The sequence below is a fragment of the Tasmannia lanceolata genome, unplaced genomic scaffold (genome assembly GCF_043159265.1).
Source record: "Tasmannia lanceolata isolate RefF3 unplaced genomic scaffold, GAP_Taslan_0.1 ptg000090l, whole genome shotgun sequence".
NCBI classification, from domain to species: domain Eukaryota; kingdom Viridiplantae; phylum Streptophyta; class Magnoliopsida; order Canellales; family Winteraceae; genus Tasmannia; species Tasmannia lanceolata.
In genome coordinates this window covers 111,105-127,650 of record NW_027518767.1, presented here as the reverse complement: position 1 = coordinate 127,650, position 16,546 = coordinate 111,105, and the positions used below count along the sequence as shown (strand labels likewise).

The window sequence follows — 16,546 nt, the reverse complement described above, 5'->3', positions numbered from 1 at the left end:
AACAATTTTTGGACCATGAAATCTCCCTCCAGACCATCCTGGGCTCTCATGAGCTTTCTTAGAACTAGAGATCTTGCCAGACCTCATATTTGTTACTCTATCGACAATGAATTCCAACTTGATTTTTGGGAGCAGCCGTGGCACCGTCGAGGTTTAATCTCTCCTGTGATTTCAAAACACTCTACCGATCGCTCTGTGGCAACAGCAAAATCCTTGGTTGAGTGGGTCCCCATCCTATCAAATGTTGCTCTTGCAGAAGAAAAGAAATCCTAGATGAAACCATCTTCTCTGACTCCGGAGTCAATTATCCCATCTGCAAACCTAACACCAACGGAAACTTCTCCTCGAAGAGTGCCTGGAATTCCATTCGGGATAAAGACCCAATCCTTGCCTGACCCCAAGCATCTGGTTCAAAGGACACATCCCCAAACATGACCTTACCGCTTAGAAAGCAATGAAGAATGGCCTCAGTACTTGAGACCATCTCCCCTTCCTTGGTCCAAATGTAGATCGTAAATGCATTCTCTGCAACCAACAGAATGAATCTGTCAGTCACTCGTTCTTCAACTGCAGCTACACTAAATGGATTTGGAAATCGATTCTTCGGCGTCTTGGCCATAGGAGAAATCCTGCAAAGTCTCTAATGGAAGAAGAATCTTGGCTTAGGAACAATTTCAAAGGAAGCGGCCGAGGTACAAAAACGACCAAAATTGCTTTCTCTGCTTCAATCTATAGAATTTGGAGAGAAAGAAATATGTGCATCTATGAAAACACGCGCCTCCACAAGAAATCAATTCTCTCGGACATTCTATCTACTGTCCGCGGGAAAATCTCTGGCATGGCTCTTCAGGATGTAGACAATTCTAGAAATAATCTGATCGCCGCAAATTTTGGTTATGTCCTCTGCCCTGTCAAAGCTGAAACAAAATGGTGCTCTTGGAAAAAGCCGGACCCAGACTCTTTCAAAATCAGCACTGATGCCTTGCTGGACTCAGAAGGTGGCGGTATTGGAGGCTTAATTCGAGATGAATATGGCATGGTAATTGCCATGATCTCAATGAATGTGGAGCGGGACGAAAATTTTGAACTAGAACTACTTGCTGTTCATCAAGGTATTAGCTTAGCTAGAGAGATGGGCTTGAAATCAATATGGATCGAATCTGATTCAAAGCTGGCTATTGACAAGATAATTGGAACCTCCTCTCGCCCTTGGAGTAAGCTCAACCTCATCAAAGACATAAAGAAGTCCCTTGCTTGTTTTGACTCTTGGAAGTTGTCCCACATTTGGAGAGAAGATAATGTAAAGGTTTCGATATCCCGCCTATGCTCTCTCCTTGTCCTCTAATTGAAATCCTTAATTGTGATAGGGAGGGTATGCCCTACCCGCCGTTGTAGGCCTGTAGCCCCTTCGGGCCTTTTTTTAATAAATATACTCTGGCAGGGGTCCTTGCCTAACCCCAGCTTAGTCAATGTAGCTGGGGTCCTTGCCCCTGGGTCCTAGTTCATTTTCCTCAGCCATTGCGCTCTCTATTTGGGAAGGGCATATACGAACCCCAAATCCAATCAAATGGTATTGATTACAACAAGCAAAAGAGACGCTTGCAAAATTACTAGGAAAAGGAGGTCCTACCGGGATTCGAACCCAGGTCGCTGGATTCAAAGTCCAGAGTGCTAACCACTACACCATAGAACCTTTTTTTGTTTAATTTAAAATTAATATATAATAATATTATTAATCTGACAAAAAAAACGCAAGCTAAATTCATTTGTACACATGGGGAGGGTGTCCACGAGGAGATTCAGTGGCGTATAAAACCCTGTGATTTGGTCTTCAGGCTTATGTTTGCTAAGAAGCCTGTGACGAAGGTGACCAAATTCTCTTTTTAGTCGTTTCCTCAATTCCATGATCTTCAAAGGGCAGAGGAATTATTGTTCCCATTCTGTGTAGACGGTTGTGATAAAAAGCCATAATTTTAAAACTCTCCCGAGTCGACTCCCTTTTACCTTGGCCGCGTTCCGCATTTTGCCCTAACCCAGTCCACAGGGAGTCACTCCTATTTGTCTTTGCATTGGATTATAGTTGTATTTTAATTAGAGCAAGTGTTTATCCTGGACCGGGAGGTATGTAGATGAGCTATGTATTTGGGGTATGCAGTTCTTCATGGGGACACCAAGCCAGGGTTTATTTCATCATTGGATAGGCTTGCTATCATCTGTTCATGTCAAAAAAACAGCCCCGATGGGTACAGTATGCTGTAGAAGCAGAAGCAGGTTCTGTCGTGCATCTTTGTAATTTCCACCGCAAGTTCTGTCATGCATCAAAAATAGTTTGAACGTTTCGGAATCTTTAATTCTTTTTTGCATTTTCCCTTTTATATATTCTTTGATTAATGGAAAAAAGAAAAGTAGATATTTAACGCATCGGTATTAGCAATAATTTGAATAATCCCGTATCAAAGCATCCTCACTAATTTAACAGTAACAAATTTAAATGTCACTATATGTTTGAACATTGATTAGCAGCAACATGAAAACTCTTCCTCACACCAAAATTGAGCATCACATACAACATGTGACCAGAACAATGAAGATTAAAATTCAGATGCTCATCACCATCACAATGAAGATTCACAAAGCTATTCATCATCAACAATGGAGATTCACAAAGCTAATCGGTGAATTTTCTTTCGTATAGTTTTCCTTATATCAAGTGAAATTTCTTTCAATTGATTTTTTCATTTTTATAATAATTCTCCTAATTCAATAACAAATTTCTATTCTATGTACGCAAACATCAAGTGATGTAACCTTCGCCTTCTGCAAATCCTTAAGGGCCACCATGATAAGCAAAAGGCATTTTTTCCATCAGAAACGATAGCTCCTGTGTCACCCAATCAGCTAGGTAGCAGCTTTGCATGATTCGAGCATGTCCGAAGGTGCTTCAGAACATTCATTGGAGGTCAGTAATGGATCTCCACCTGTGTGAGGGAGATACGAGTATGCAAGCATTGAAGCCCCGACTGCAATTGACATCCCAACAGAACTCCATATCCATCTATGCCTCATCTTCCTCCTCTGACGTTGCTGGCGTGATATCTCTGTGTCACAGCAAAATACATGTAAGAAAACCATAGCAAGGAACCGATTAAAAATAAAGAAATTGGCAGGAGCTAACATTTCACAACACTTATCAAAGTTCTGCTTCTTCCTATCCAACTGCTCTCTCTTATTGTAGCTGATGGATAAAAGCAGGCTCATTGATTCTCTGCCCTTCTTCCTCTCTCTTTTGCCAGTTTCTTTCATTCTACACTGGTTGATGGTCACAATGACTTTCACTGTCCCAGGACATCCTTCGAGAGATCAACCATGGCCAATAGAAACCCTCACTAGGGTTCAGTAGTTTAACTCTATTGTATCATTTTTAAAAAAGCAAACAGAACAAACGGAATTTATATCCAAAGAAAGCACTAATAGCAGTTCAATGAAGAACAGCATGGGACCTGATGCCCCTGCATCAACACAATAGTACCCAGAAACAATAATAAATCCAGCATTTTTTGAGAAACCAAAAGGTCAAGCCTTCGTCCTTCAACCAAAAAGTCAAGCCTTCGTCCCTGACTGATTCCCATAGAGCTACCCAAAAATCCTATCAGTGATCGCTGAAATGCAAGCTGTTATCCATTACCTCCATTTAGCGCAAAAACTCATCTTGCACAAAAATCAATAAACCCAACTCTATTGGGTCATTGTGAGTCAAGTCCTCCACATCCACCCACCGGCGCACACACAAAGGCATGCATAGTTTTTAACTAGTAGTTCTCCAAATGAATGCTAGTTTTAACCAAGGAAGCAGAAATCTCTACTCATAATGGGGAATCTCGATTCCCCAAAAATCGATTCGGAAACGGAAATCTTCTCGATTCCCCCGATTTTTGGGAATCCCGTTTCGAAAACGTGGGAAACGCAATTCCCACTCTATGGGAAATTCGATTCCCACTCTATGGGAAGCGTGTTCCCTATCTACCCTCCTTGTCTCCTGCTAGTCCTCTTCTCTTCCTCTTCTTAGTATTTACATGTAAAGTCATTTAAGTACTTAAGATTTACATGTAAATAAGGGAATAACCCCCCATTTGAATCTATTAAAAATGATTTCAAGACTCAAATCTAAAAGGAAAAAAAGTTAACTTTCCAGTTCTAGTACAAAATTCAAAAAAACGAGTCGGGTCAAAATCTCAACTTCCAAACGATGGGGTATTTTTCCAATTTTAAAAATTCATAAATTCTATCTTGTCCAAATATTATTAAATCTCAAAAGTCCGATAAAAAGAAATATCATAATTTGGTTTCTAAAAAATTTTCTTCTTGCCAGGCACCGGTCAACGCACTGGTCAACACGGACATTTCAGTTGATCGTGATTTTCCTTTAAGTAAATGTTGGATCTATTAATAAAAAGTATTTTTTTAAATATTTGGTCCATATAATTATTTCCTACTTATTTTTAGTAATTTTTTATTTTTATTTTTTTTTTATATTTAACTATTAAAAAAATTCTCCGACCCTTCACGCTTCCCTCCTGAGAGCGTTCGCTTCCCGCTTCCCACTTTCGCTTCTGGCAACCTTGGTTTTAACAGTTGGATATGCTGATCAAATTGAGCCTCCTTGACTGATTCCCATAAAGCCACCAAAAAATCCTTTCGGTGATCCATTTAGTAGAAGTGATCGCTGAAATGCCAGCTGTTATGCATTACCTCCATTTAGCGCCAAAACTCATCTTGCACAAAAATCAACAAAAACCAACTCTATTGGGTCATTGTGAGTCGAGTACTCCACATCCACCCACCGGCGCATACACAAAGTTATGCATAGTTTTTAACTAGTTTTAACAGTTGGATATGCTGATCAAATTTTCTTTGTTACAGTGCCACAAGGCATAGATATTTGCTGTCAAAACTAAATTATTTCTGAATGGTGCTGTCTAAACCCATATTAAATTATGTTGCACACCGGATTAGGCAGAATCAAGAAAACTACGTCAAATGCAAGAGAGAAAAACCATACCTATAATTTTCTGATTCCTTTGGGACATCTCGTGGTTCACAGCTTCACGGTACTGTAGTTTATCTCGCAGACGGCCAATTTCATGGTTCTTAGAGTCAATGATTGCCTCTGCAGCTGCTTCTGCTTCAGCCCGAGCCTGACCCCTACCAACAGCTTCAGAAACAAACCTTGTAACCGCAACTTCCAGACATAACCGCTCTGCTGACTCTATCTCAAGCTGCATATTTTCAGCATTGGAGGCCACAGGAAATGATAGCCCTACCTGAGATAAATGTTCGACGATCCTCTGCCGATGTCTATGCATGTCATAAAGAGCTTTCTCTGCTTTCTTCCTCCTCTCAATCTCCTCAAACAGATTGATCCTTGCACCACGCAATTCAGCATCAAGGTTTGAGATGGATGACGGTGATGCTAGTGAAGATGAACCATCAGAGAAAAATTCTGCATATGCATAAGTGGTAAGTTAGGGAGATCCCATATTAAGCTTTTTTCCAGTGTAAAAATTGATATATTAAGTGATTTAGGATAAGTACATACATGTTTAAGAGTTCAAAGATATAAATATTTAATAAAGTAGAACTGAATACAAAATAATCAAAGTTAAAACAAAAAAATGGGCTAAAGAAACGAATGACAGAACATGAACTCATCCTTTCACCACACCCTTCACAAAAGACTTTCTCTTTTTTGAACAGTAACTTCCATCTATTCACAAGGGCCAATGGCTAAAGACCAAGATGCTCTAGTTACAAAGAAAAACAGAAAAAAATAAAAACAAAATCTGAATACAAAATCCTTAAGGCGAGATGAAATAAAAAAATCTCCAAATGTGGTCTGTCAATATCCTCCCTAGCTAGACGATCTGCCTCCTCCTACAGGGGGGTTGAAAAAAATCATCTCCCCAACGAAAGCCCATCTGATGATTCCTTTATCGTCTCTAAGCAATCCCCTCACTCATGCTGGACCTGAATTTCCAATGTTGGAACTGTCAAAGTTAAGCTTGACTTTACTATGAGGGTGGGAGAGGGGAAGGGGGAGGGGAATCCTACTCGGGGCTGTAGTGCTCTTAACTAGAGCATCGTTGCAGACTTCTAACCATGTAAGATGAAGAGTAGTTTCCAAAATACATTTGAAACAGGGAAAGGATATTCGCCCATTGGACTAGCATCGACAAGATATGTTGATATAAGATGGATGCACATTTTGCCTCTCCTTTGAAAAACCGTATATTCCTTTCGAAATTGCCCAACACACCGCAAGAGAAGTCAACGACCACAACACCCTGCCTCTCAGGGGACCAGGGAGCAAAACCGTAGCTCTCATAGAGATCTGATGGGTCGCTTGTGAATGCCCATGAAATAAGAAACAACCAAATATCGCTAGCTAACCCGCAATGAATAAAGATGTGATCAACCGATTCCCCAATTCACCGGCCTGTAGACACAAAGCACATGGCCCACTATGATAATCCTTCATGTCCGTACATGGTTGACTGTCATAATCTTGTTAAGGGTGGTCATCTAGCTAAAAGTACACACTCTGGTTGGAGATGGGATCTTCCAAATTCTCCCAAGTCCCAACTGACGTGGAAGGCAGAACTGGTTGAAGGTGGGCATAGAAAGAACGAACCGAAAAGACTATCTTTTGCCCGAAGCCAGATCCACTCATATAACATTGCCCTGCGAATATATATTGAATCTAGAGTCCATAAGCAGTGATACTCTATCTATTTCTCTGGCGAACAAGTTTCTGCAGAAGTTAATTTTTAATTAATCATTCCATACGGCCTTAAAAAAGAGTCTTCAACACTAAGATCCTTACTAGAGGCAATAGCAAATAAAATGAAAATTATCATTTTCAAAGGTCATGCCAGAAATGCACCCGATCTCCTTCGGAAACCCTATATTGGCTCAGCTGAAACAAATCTTTTAGTCTCAAGATGTCCCTCCAAATAATTGCCACTCTATTCTTGTATAAGTCTAGAGAATTCCAACTGATGAAACTTGCCCCATATTTTGCGTTTATCGCCTTGTGCCACAAAGAACTTCTTTCCTCCCTAAAGCTCCACAACCATTTCACCAGGAGAACGGGACAAACCTTTGCCCCAAGCCTTCTTTCTTTTGCAAAGATCTTCCCATTTTACTAAGTGAAAATTCCTATTTTCTTCTGAATCGGCTTATTACCCCAATTGGGCAACGAAACAAAGATAAGTGATAAATTAAAATGTTTAATAAGACCACCTTGATCAAAGTTACTCTGCCGTATAGTGACAGGAGACCTCTCTCCCATGAGGATAGTTTGCCTTCCATTTTTTATACCAATCCCAGAGTTTTTTCTCGGGCCTTCCGCTGCACAAAGGAAGCCCAAGTACCTTCCAGGACAATGACTTACTCGCACCAAAGCATTGCTGCAAAGGAATTTAATTCTTCTTCATTTTAAATGACCCACATTATAGGTGATTTGCCGAAGTTTGTTCTCTAGCCCATAATTACCTCATAAGACCAAAGAACAACTTTAAATTCTTGATTTTATCCATCTCTATAGTGCTAAGTAGCAGGGTGTCATCCGCATATTGGAGGCCAGAAATCACTATCAAAGGGCTAACCAATCTAAAACCCTCTACTAAGTCGTTCCTCTTGCACATGTCTAGCATCCTACTTAGAGTGTCAACCACGAGTGTGAATAGGATAGTTGAAGAAACAAAAAACTCATGAGGAGATCCATTGATCAAGATGGAGAACCAAGCTGATGATCAACACCTATTGATCCATTCGTGTCATCTTCATCGAATCCCATTCTACCCATCACATAATCTACATAATCCCATTGAAGGTTTTAAATTTCGGTTTCGGCTACAATTTCGGTCTTCACCGAAATCGAATTTCAGTCGAAATTCGGTAGAAGCTAACGAAATGTCGGATTTTTCTGAAATTTCGCTAATTTCAGCTGAAATTCTGTAAAGAAATAGAAATTTATATTTTATTGAATTGAAATTTCGACCGAAATTTGTTACGTTTCGGGGATTTCGGTTTCCGAACGTTTCAGTTTCGGTGTTGACCGAAATCCGAAATTTCGGATGGTCGAAATTTAAAACCTTGATCCCATTTCACTCGGCATTTTCCATGTGTAGCTTACAAATATGAACTGCCTCCCCTGGATGAATGCACTTTGGCTTTCTAAAACTACACTTCTTAAGATTCCCTTTAGGCGATAAGCTAAAACCTTTGCCGGCAACTTGTAAATAGAGCGTACCATACTAATAGGAAAGAAATCCAAAATATGAACTATGTCATCCTTCTTAGGGATTACCGGGTTAGAGCTATGAAGGTGTCCCACGTGCTTCTTTTTCGGCTCTAATCCACTATGAAAGGCCTCTAAGAAAAGAATCAAATCATCTTTCATCTTGTCCCAACAATGTTGGAGGAAGACGATACATAATCCGTCTAGACTTGGGGGCTTGGGGCTTTATCCCCTTTCAAAGAAAAAAGTGCCTTCTTGATTTCTTCTTCGTTGAAGTTTGCTTCTAGACAATCAGCATCCCTCTGTTCAAGCAGGTCAAAATTAATCCCCTCGAGAACCAGGCAGCAAGAGCCTTCCGAGATGTAGAACCCAACCACCTCTTTAATTATTCCATCCTCAATATTGAACACGGGCTCCCCTATGAGAAACGAGCTAATTCTATTTCCCCCATTTCCGGCACTAGCAATCCCGTAAAAATAAGTTGTGTTTTTATCGCCCTCTTTCAACTACGTCACTCTTAATCTTTGCTTCCACAAAAAAACTATTCTTGAAGAACTGCCATGTTAGGGCATGTTCGGCAACCATCTATTTACGGGATTCTTCCCCTTTTTAGGTGTGTGTGGAATGAGAAACACTAAAAAATCTCAAAACTCTTGTTCGGTAAATTGACCCACTAAGGCCCGTTTGGCCGTTTCTAAACTTTAATCTACTTTTTAGCTAAAAAGTTGGATTCGCTTCCAAGATTCTCATGAATCCATTTCTCGCTCGTTTAAATAGGCGAGAATGAGAAGCCTTGTCGAACACGCCCTTATATTCTTGAAGAACTGCCATGTTATATTTTTTCAAAAATCTATCTCTCTTTTTGTCTTCTGAATAGTGCCATCTTCTTTTCTGTCAAGGTCCATTAAAGCATAGCGAAGTTCCTCATTCGGTTTTCTAGGCAAGCTACTCTCCTCACTATACCATCTGTTGAATTTGTTTTTTGTGAATCTCAGCTTTTACCCTAGTTTGACATCAGTAGGACCTTCAGTATCTGCCTCTCTCCAGCAGTCCTCTAATTGTCTTTTCAATCCGGGATCTTCTAACCACGCAATCTAAAAGCGAGCTGAAATACCCCAAATACCCCCTTAATAAAATCCGTCCCCCTCTATGAAAGAGGGGTGTTTTTGTCCTAAAGAATAAGTCTTAGATTAGGGCTCTTTTAGAAGCTTATAAATACAACTTTAAGAGCTTTGGGAGACTAATCAAACTCTAAAACTCGTTTCTGCAGCCCGAGAGAGAGATTCTCGTGTGGAAGGAGGAGGAGATCAACAACTCGGCTTGGAATATGCGAATCGAGGTAAGATCCCCACCCTAAATCGATCTCTGGAAGTTAAAGAACCATAAAAGAGGTAGAAGCATGTTTGGGAAATATGAATCGATAGTTTAATCGCATTCTAGGTTGATTCCATGATCGAACTCGGGTTCCTTGGAGGTTCGCTTTATATTAGAATCCCTAACGAACTCAAAATCGAATCGTTTTCGCCATGGAAACCGAGATCTTATGACCTAGACCTAAAACTTAAAGACAAGGCTTAGGTCTTCGTCGATCGAGTATTGGTGCGTCAGTTTGGATTTGATGGAATCCTATGGCAGACGGAGTCTGTCTATCGGATCCACCCCCGTGCAAATCGAAGACAAGACGAGGGAGATATGATTTTGCAAAGTTTATGCGAAATCGGGTAGAAGTTGGATTTTTCGCGGAAAACCCAGCCCGCGATTCGGAAGCCCAAATGAAGGTATTCAGATGCCCGAGTCGAATGCCTGAACGCATAAGGGTAGGAAACCCGAGAGTCAGATTTTCTTCGGAAGTTATCAGAGGCGCACGAAGGGTCTTCTGAAGAGGCGCTCGGACGCCCGAAAGACTTGGTCGGGCGTCCGAACCCGGCAAATTTTGAAGATTTTTTAGAGTTTTGGGACTTCATGATAAATGTTTGGGCTTACTTGTGGGACCCTTATGGATGGGATTTCATCCCTATGACACCCTTATTGACTAAGATTGATTTGAAACCTTATTTAGAGTGATTATTAATGATGAATTACATATGTATATCGATTTTAGGGAATTGAAGCAATGCTTTGGATCATTCTTTGAACTTCGAATTCGAGGTGACTAATAAGGGACTATTCTGATGGGTTATTCCAAACCCTTTTTTATGACATTCTTACTTGTTCACATACTTTATTGCTTTATAGCCATATCAGATTATTGATAACTGCAATCCTTTCAATTATTTGAACCATGATGATTCCTATTGATTGAGACTACAACCCCAGTATTGAATCTTTTGATTCATATGCTATTGAATATTGAACTCTCTTTGAATTTATTGAATCAGCCTTTCTTGGGAAGCTAAGTTTACTTCTGGACCCTTCGTCAATGGGGAATGTATAATACGTTGGTTGATAGATACCTACTGGCCAGTACTGAATTACCTGTTGATTATAGACAGCGATCGAAACAATAAACAAAGCTAATATCGAATCCCAAGACTTCTGAATTATTAATATCGATACCCACATCGAACACCAAATTGAATGTTTGCCTCACTTCTGATTTTGATATCTCGGTTGAATTACCATTTAATTCGCAATTGAATGCCTTATTGATTATTGATTATCTTAGTCTTTGATGTTGTATCTGTATCTGTTAGCATAGCTTCTTATTACATCACATGAGCGGGTTAGCTCACCTTTATTAACCATTTTCAGATCCCGAGTCGTGATTCTGCTCGCGTTTGGAGCGATGTATGAGATTGATTGACGATCGATTAATTTACTTTACTTTATTTAGTTATTCGTGAGTATTGGTTAGTTTTGGACTCATTTACATTATTTCTTTAGTTTGGGTTGTGATGAGAGATTGATATTGATGTAATAGACTGGACAATTGTCTAATGGAATAATATTACATAGCTTTAGTTATTCAGGGATAATTCTGTGATATCGAAGAATGCTTTGCACGCTTGTGGAGTTTACTTTACAGGCATGTAGCACTGTTACGTTCCAAGCTATTAACGTAGTTTGGGGCGTGACACAAGTAGAACCGGAGCCCAAAGTTTCGCTCTAGATTCAAGCAGAATCGGACAACGGTCAGATATTGGCTTAGGAAAGGCTGATTGGTAAGAGTTTGGATGGTGTGAGATCCACTAGGAGCAAAGCAGAAAGCGATCTAAACTGCTTCTATTCTGATTCTTGGCCAAGTAAAGTTAGATCCTGAGAGCGGGTGATCCAAAAGCTCATTTCTGTTAACAAAATTCAAAAACTCCACCATAATGGAAGAAATTCTAGCACACCTCTATCTACAAAAAACCCGGTTACGTTGAAATCTCCGCCAATACAAAAAGGGTCTCCCCACCGGTTTCTCACCATGTCTAGTCCTGCCCATAATTGATTGCGCTCTACCACTCTACTGGGTTTTACACCACAGTGGTCCACAAAGTCCGATATGAAATGTTCCTGAGAACCACCAAAATAGAGAATTCCCCAATGAATTCCTCCGTTAGTGAAAATTGCATCCTGACCCAAGCTAGCAAAAAACCTCCAGCAGTTCCTATCATATGGCAAAGCTTCCTCTGCAGCCGAAACCCTTGAGAGTGGACCTGGAGATCCCTTGTAACTTTGTTTCTTGGAGAGTAAATATGATAGGTTTGTAAAACTTTAAAATTTCTTTCACATGGGTCATTTTCTTCAAGGAGCCCAAACCCTTCTCACAGTGTCTAGTGACTCTAGTTCCCCCCATACTGTCTTCGTTTTTTTCCTTTTAACAAAAACTTTCAAACAAGGTTTAAATAACAGTCGATCTTTACCACCCAAAATCAAGGCTGCCTATGGAGGTCTCAGGTAGATAATAAATCATTGGCTAGTTAGGTACCATTTTTTATACAAAGATGATCATGATGGTTCTCCGTGGCTTGAATCACAAGATCATCAATCCTCCTTCCTTATGGATTTTCCACATCCACATTTGGAACATTGACGATTGTGAGTGTGCATCTTCCAACAAATAATAAATGTCTCATTTCTTGGTGAGTACTTTGTCACATATTTGAGGGAACAACTACAAAAGGATGACAAATGAACCATACTATTAGAAAACTAGATAATTATTAGCATCAAGGAATGTTGGAAGTGTTATGAACGACTTGGGACCCATCAATGAGTTTTCTACGCTCCCTCTATTTCAGATAACCATAGTTCAGTGATTTTTCTCTTTCCAGAACATCTATTCCACTTCTACTCCGTCTGTTTTACTACCTCTACCACCATTCCAACAAACACACATGCCACCCACCATCAGCAAACACTAATCAGTGTAGATGCCTTTCAGCGTGCCGATTTATAAAACATCAGTGTTGCAAACCAGTAGCCTTTATTAACTGCACATTTTTTCAAACCATTAATCTGCAAAAGTTGAGCCATGGAAATTCCTGGTTTAAGAACTAATTTCAGGTTCTTGAAGTAAAACCACGACAACTTTACCTTTGGGTGGTTCGCAAAAAATCCTTCCACCCCTGGGCATCTTTAACACATCAGATTGGCTTGGTCGAGTGTGTGCCATCCATAGCTATGAATTTCGTTTTTTGACCGAAACATAACGAAATTTATAGCTAAGGTGCCATCCCAACCTGACTGACTTGTGAAAATGATGAACACAAACTAAATTGTAATAGAAAATACACTGACTAGTTTCATCATGAAGACATGGATACATGTGCCATCCCAGTGGGGCTTTGCAATATAAGGTGTTGTTGCTATTAGACCGAACAATACATAGAACATTTTTTATCCATAATATTCCAAAGTATCAGCTTCCAACCGTGTAGATAGAATATGATCTAAGGCCACTCTCTAAGTCATCCAGGAGAATGATACAAGGAGTAAAATTAACCATACCTTACCTAAGGCATCATCAGTATAGCACAGTTGTTTTGAAGAATAAAAGAAAGATATAAAACAGAAGGTAGGGAGAAGCAGAAAGAAAAAAAGAAGATATGAATGTGACAGAGAAAAGAATACTACTGCCCAATTACCTTCGGGTGCATCATAGTACTCGCCATGAGTCGTGAGGGATGAATTTTTCCAATCGCTATGATTCAGACTCCCCTCTTCATCAATCTCATCCCCATCCAGAACACCTTCATTAACTAGCCTTTCACCGCTGCCCTCGATAATTTCAACATCTGAAAGACTCCCATCCTTATCATCATCATCATCTTCTTCTTCTTCTTCTTCTTCCTCGAGAAATGGAACAGCAGAAAACGCGTCACCCATCAGATTCACCGCAGCACCATTTTCTTCGTCTTGGATTTCGTCCGGCGCAGGTACCTCTCGAAGCTTTCGATTAACGAGATAGGGCGACGGTGAAACCGAATCCGGACAGTGAGGAATTGGCGTCGATTTGGGAGTGATGTACAGAGCAGGGGAGAAATAAATGTGGGAGGGCTTCTTCTTAGACTTGTTCCCCGCGTTGTCTCTGTTCGGCTCTTGTTTCAAAGGCAAGGAATTTCTCTCGACAGTAGGCTCCACCAAGTTCTCCAAAGCGATTCTAGTGACGGTAGGCATGGTTTTTCATTCCCTTGATAAGACCAGAGCTATCAAGTCAAAAATGTTTTTGTTTCACCTCGAAGCTTCGGACAACTCCAAAGCTCGTGAGTTCCGAAACCCTAGAGATGAGAGATTGGAGAGGAAGAAAACCAAACCCTAGGTTTTTCCTCTGTTTTTCCCCGTTAAGAGGGTTTGAGATCGTTAAGTATTTATAGGTTATGACCAGCAGGGTTTTTGGATGTTCTCCTGCCCAATTTATCTTTGTTATTTTTTTCATTTTGGAGGAAGACTCGACAGCTGCTCAAATTGTCCAAGCTCCCCAAAATGTCCTTATTTTTTCTAACAAATTACGGAAGCACCCAGTATTGACATGGGCGTGGCGTCGGGGAAATGTTCCAAGTCTAGAGCCGCGAACCTTCTAGCAGGTGGACTAGAAATAAGTGCATGTTCCTTGTCCCATGCCAAACTACAGAAAGCAATGCTTAGGCCTCGATTTATAAAAACCTAAACATAGGATCATGTCTTAGGATCGTTCGATCGAGGTGGGACCAATGGAGCCCAAAAGGTTATATAAAAAAAAAAACTCTCCTTGATTACAACGTGACACACCTTTATCACTATTATAATTGCAACTCGGTCGCGCGAGTTGGGTTTTCAAGAACCCTACCCTACCCAAGAAATTATCTCGGGTCGTGTTTATTTTTGAAAAACCCAAGATTCATAAACCCGGCCCTACCCAAGATAGTTTCTTGGGCCGGGTCGGGTTTTTCCACATTTTCGCCTCAAGAATCATCATTAGTTTCTCCCAAATTAGGGATTTGCTAGGGACCATAGAAGAAGGCATTTCGTGGAGGGGATGTTGCATGTGAGAGCATCCACACAGGCTCTGATTTTGTCTTATTCATTTAGTTCATATGAGGTGGCTGCTCTAACATGCAACAGCCCCTCTATGAATTGCCTTTTGCCATTTTCCCCAGCTAGCAAATCCCCCCAAATTATGTTACTCAGAAATATCAGCCCTCCACCCAAATATATTTTTAATGATTGATGTTCATCCAACAAAAGATTCTAGTCATCTATAATCAACAGATTATTTATTATTATATAAGATCATGCAATGATCAGGATTTTCTCTCAATTTGGAGAAGATAATCAGCCAATAAAACACATGTGCTGAAAGAGATCCAAAAGGTAAAAAAAAGTGGAAGAAGAGAACCGGCTAAGAGGGTTTATGCCATGCTCTTCCACATGGGAAACACGAGGCTGGGGGAGAGAGAGATCTACTCCACTCGATTCCTGTTTTTTGCTCTTATCTAATTTTTAATTCACTAAAAAGGTATTTCAACCTCTACCCAACACTTGTTTTCCTTTTTTAGCTCTTATCTAATTTACAATACGCTGAAAAGGGATAAATTACGGGTAAAAAATGCCGGTCGGGTTTTCCACTTTAAACCCGACCCTACCTGAGATTCACTCAGGTTTTCAAAACCTAAACCCGACCCTACCCAAAACCCACCCATTCTAAGCCCGACCCATGGCTTTTTCAGGTCGGGCTGATGCGGGTGGTGTTTTACGCGACCCAAGTTGCAACCCTACTTTTATGGAGAGAGAGAGAGAGAGAGAGAGAGAGAGAGAGAGAGAGAGAGAGAGAGAGAGAGAGAGAGAGAGAGAGAGAGGATTTTGGTAATTTTAAAACTATGGGAGGGGTGTATGTAAAATGACGTAGTTGAATTGGCCCTTTTGTGCTTGGGTTGCAAGAAACAATGAAAAGTGGATGGAAAATCCACAAGTCAGCTCTTGCTGGCGTGTCCCATGTTCACGGCAGATCCTAACAAACTCTCTTGAGAAGACCAAGTACAACAAACTCTCTTGAGAAGACCAAGTACAAATTTTTGGGACTTTATACACCCTCTTGTTGCTTTCTTATGTGCCTATCAACATTGAAGCCCCAATAATAGTTAATGATCAAATTGATGGATGCGGCCACAATCAATAGGTGAGCCGCAGCCGTTGGGCATATATGGGCATTGAAAGACGACCTTCGCTCGGGTTGGGTTGAGCTTTTGCTAAAAATTGAACTTTTACTAGATGTTAAAACAAGAGCTCAAAGCATCAAACCAAGTTGCATCCTTGCATTTAATTAAAATATTTTGAGTGTTTTATCTGTTTGGTTGCCGGGTTTTTTTTTGGTTCCTGGGATTTATGTGGGAGAAAAAAAATCCAAGGAGATTGGTGGGGAAAAAAAAGTCCTAAAAGTATCCCGGTAAAATAAAAATCTCATGCTTGGTTGACCGGACTACGGTGAGAAAAAAAAGAAGCTTTGTTTGGTTGCTTGAACTGTTGGAAAGAAAAAAAAATCTTCTGAAGCTTATTTTTGGTTCCTGAGATTATTTTGGGATGGGATGAAAAGGCAATCATTACAAGAGTGGGATTAAAAAAATTCACCACACAAGCAATCTATATACTATATATGATTCTATATACTATATATAAAGCGAGAACCTTAAGAGTTCGTTCCCTTCTTTTCTACAATTTCCTCTTGTGTCCCATTTGTGTTGGTGAAAATAATTCCCCTTACAGCCAATTGACAAAGGGTATTTTTGCCATTTCCATCGTCAAGTACCCCTCCAAATGCTTCCAAAACAAAACTGATGACCTGTC

General features: G+C 40.3%; 2 protein-coding genes and 1 non-coding gene across 3 annotated transcripts; 1 reads left to right on the top strand and 2 right to left on the bottom strand.

Annotated features, from left to right (window-relative positions):
* The first annotated feature begins 643 nt into the window (after window positions 1-643).
* Window positions 644-1,345, top strand: LOC143865524 (uncharacterized). The gene has a single exon (XM_077375845.1). The coding sequence runs from the start codon at window positions 644-646 to the stop codon at window positions 1,343-1,345; it is 702 nt and encodes a 233-aa protein (XP_077231960.1).
* Window positions 1,346-1,621: 276 nt separating this feature from the next.
* On the bottom strand, window positions 1,622-1,693 carry TRNAQ-UUG (transfer RNA glutamine (anticodon UUG)). Its single transcript has one exon. It is a non-coding gene; the product is annotated as a tRNA-Gln (tRNA).
* Window positions 1,694-2,573: 880 nt separating this feature from the next.
* LOC143865557 (uncharacterized) lies at window positions 2,574-14,177 on the bottom strand. Its single transcript, XM_077375878.1, has 3 exons — window positions 13,372-14,177; window positions 5,060-5,500; window positions 2,574-3,098 (listed from the first exon to the last, which is right to left on the bottom strand). The coding sequence occupies exons 1-3, from the start codon at window positions 13,901-13,903 to the stop codon at window positions 2,899-2,901; spliced, it is 1,173 nt and encodes a 390-aa protein (XP_077231993.1). The 5' UTR covers window positions 13,904-14,177; the 3' UTR covers window positions 2,574-2,898.
* Between the last annotated feature and the right edge of the window lie 2,369 nt (window positions 14,178-16,546).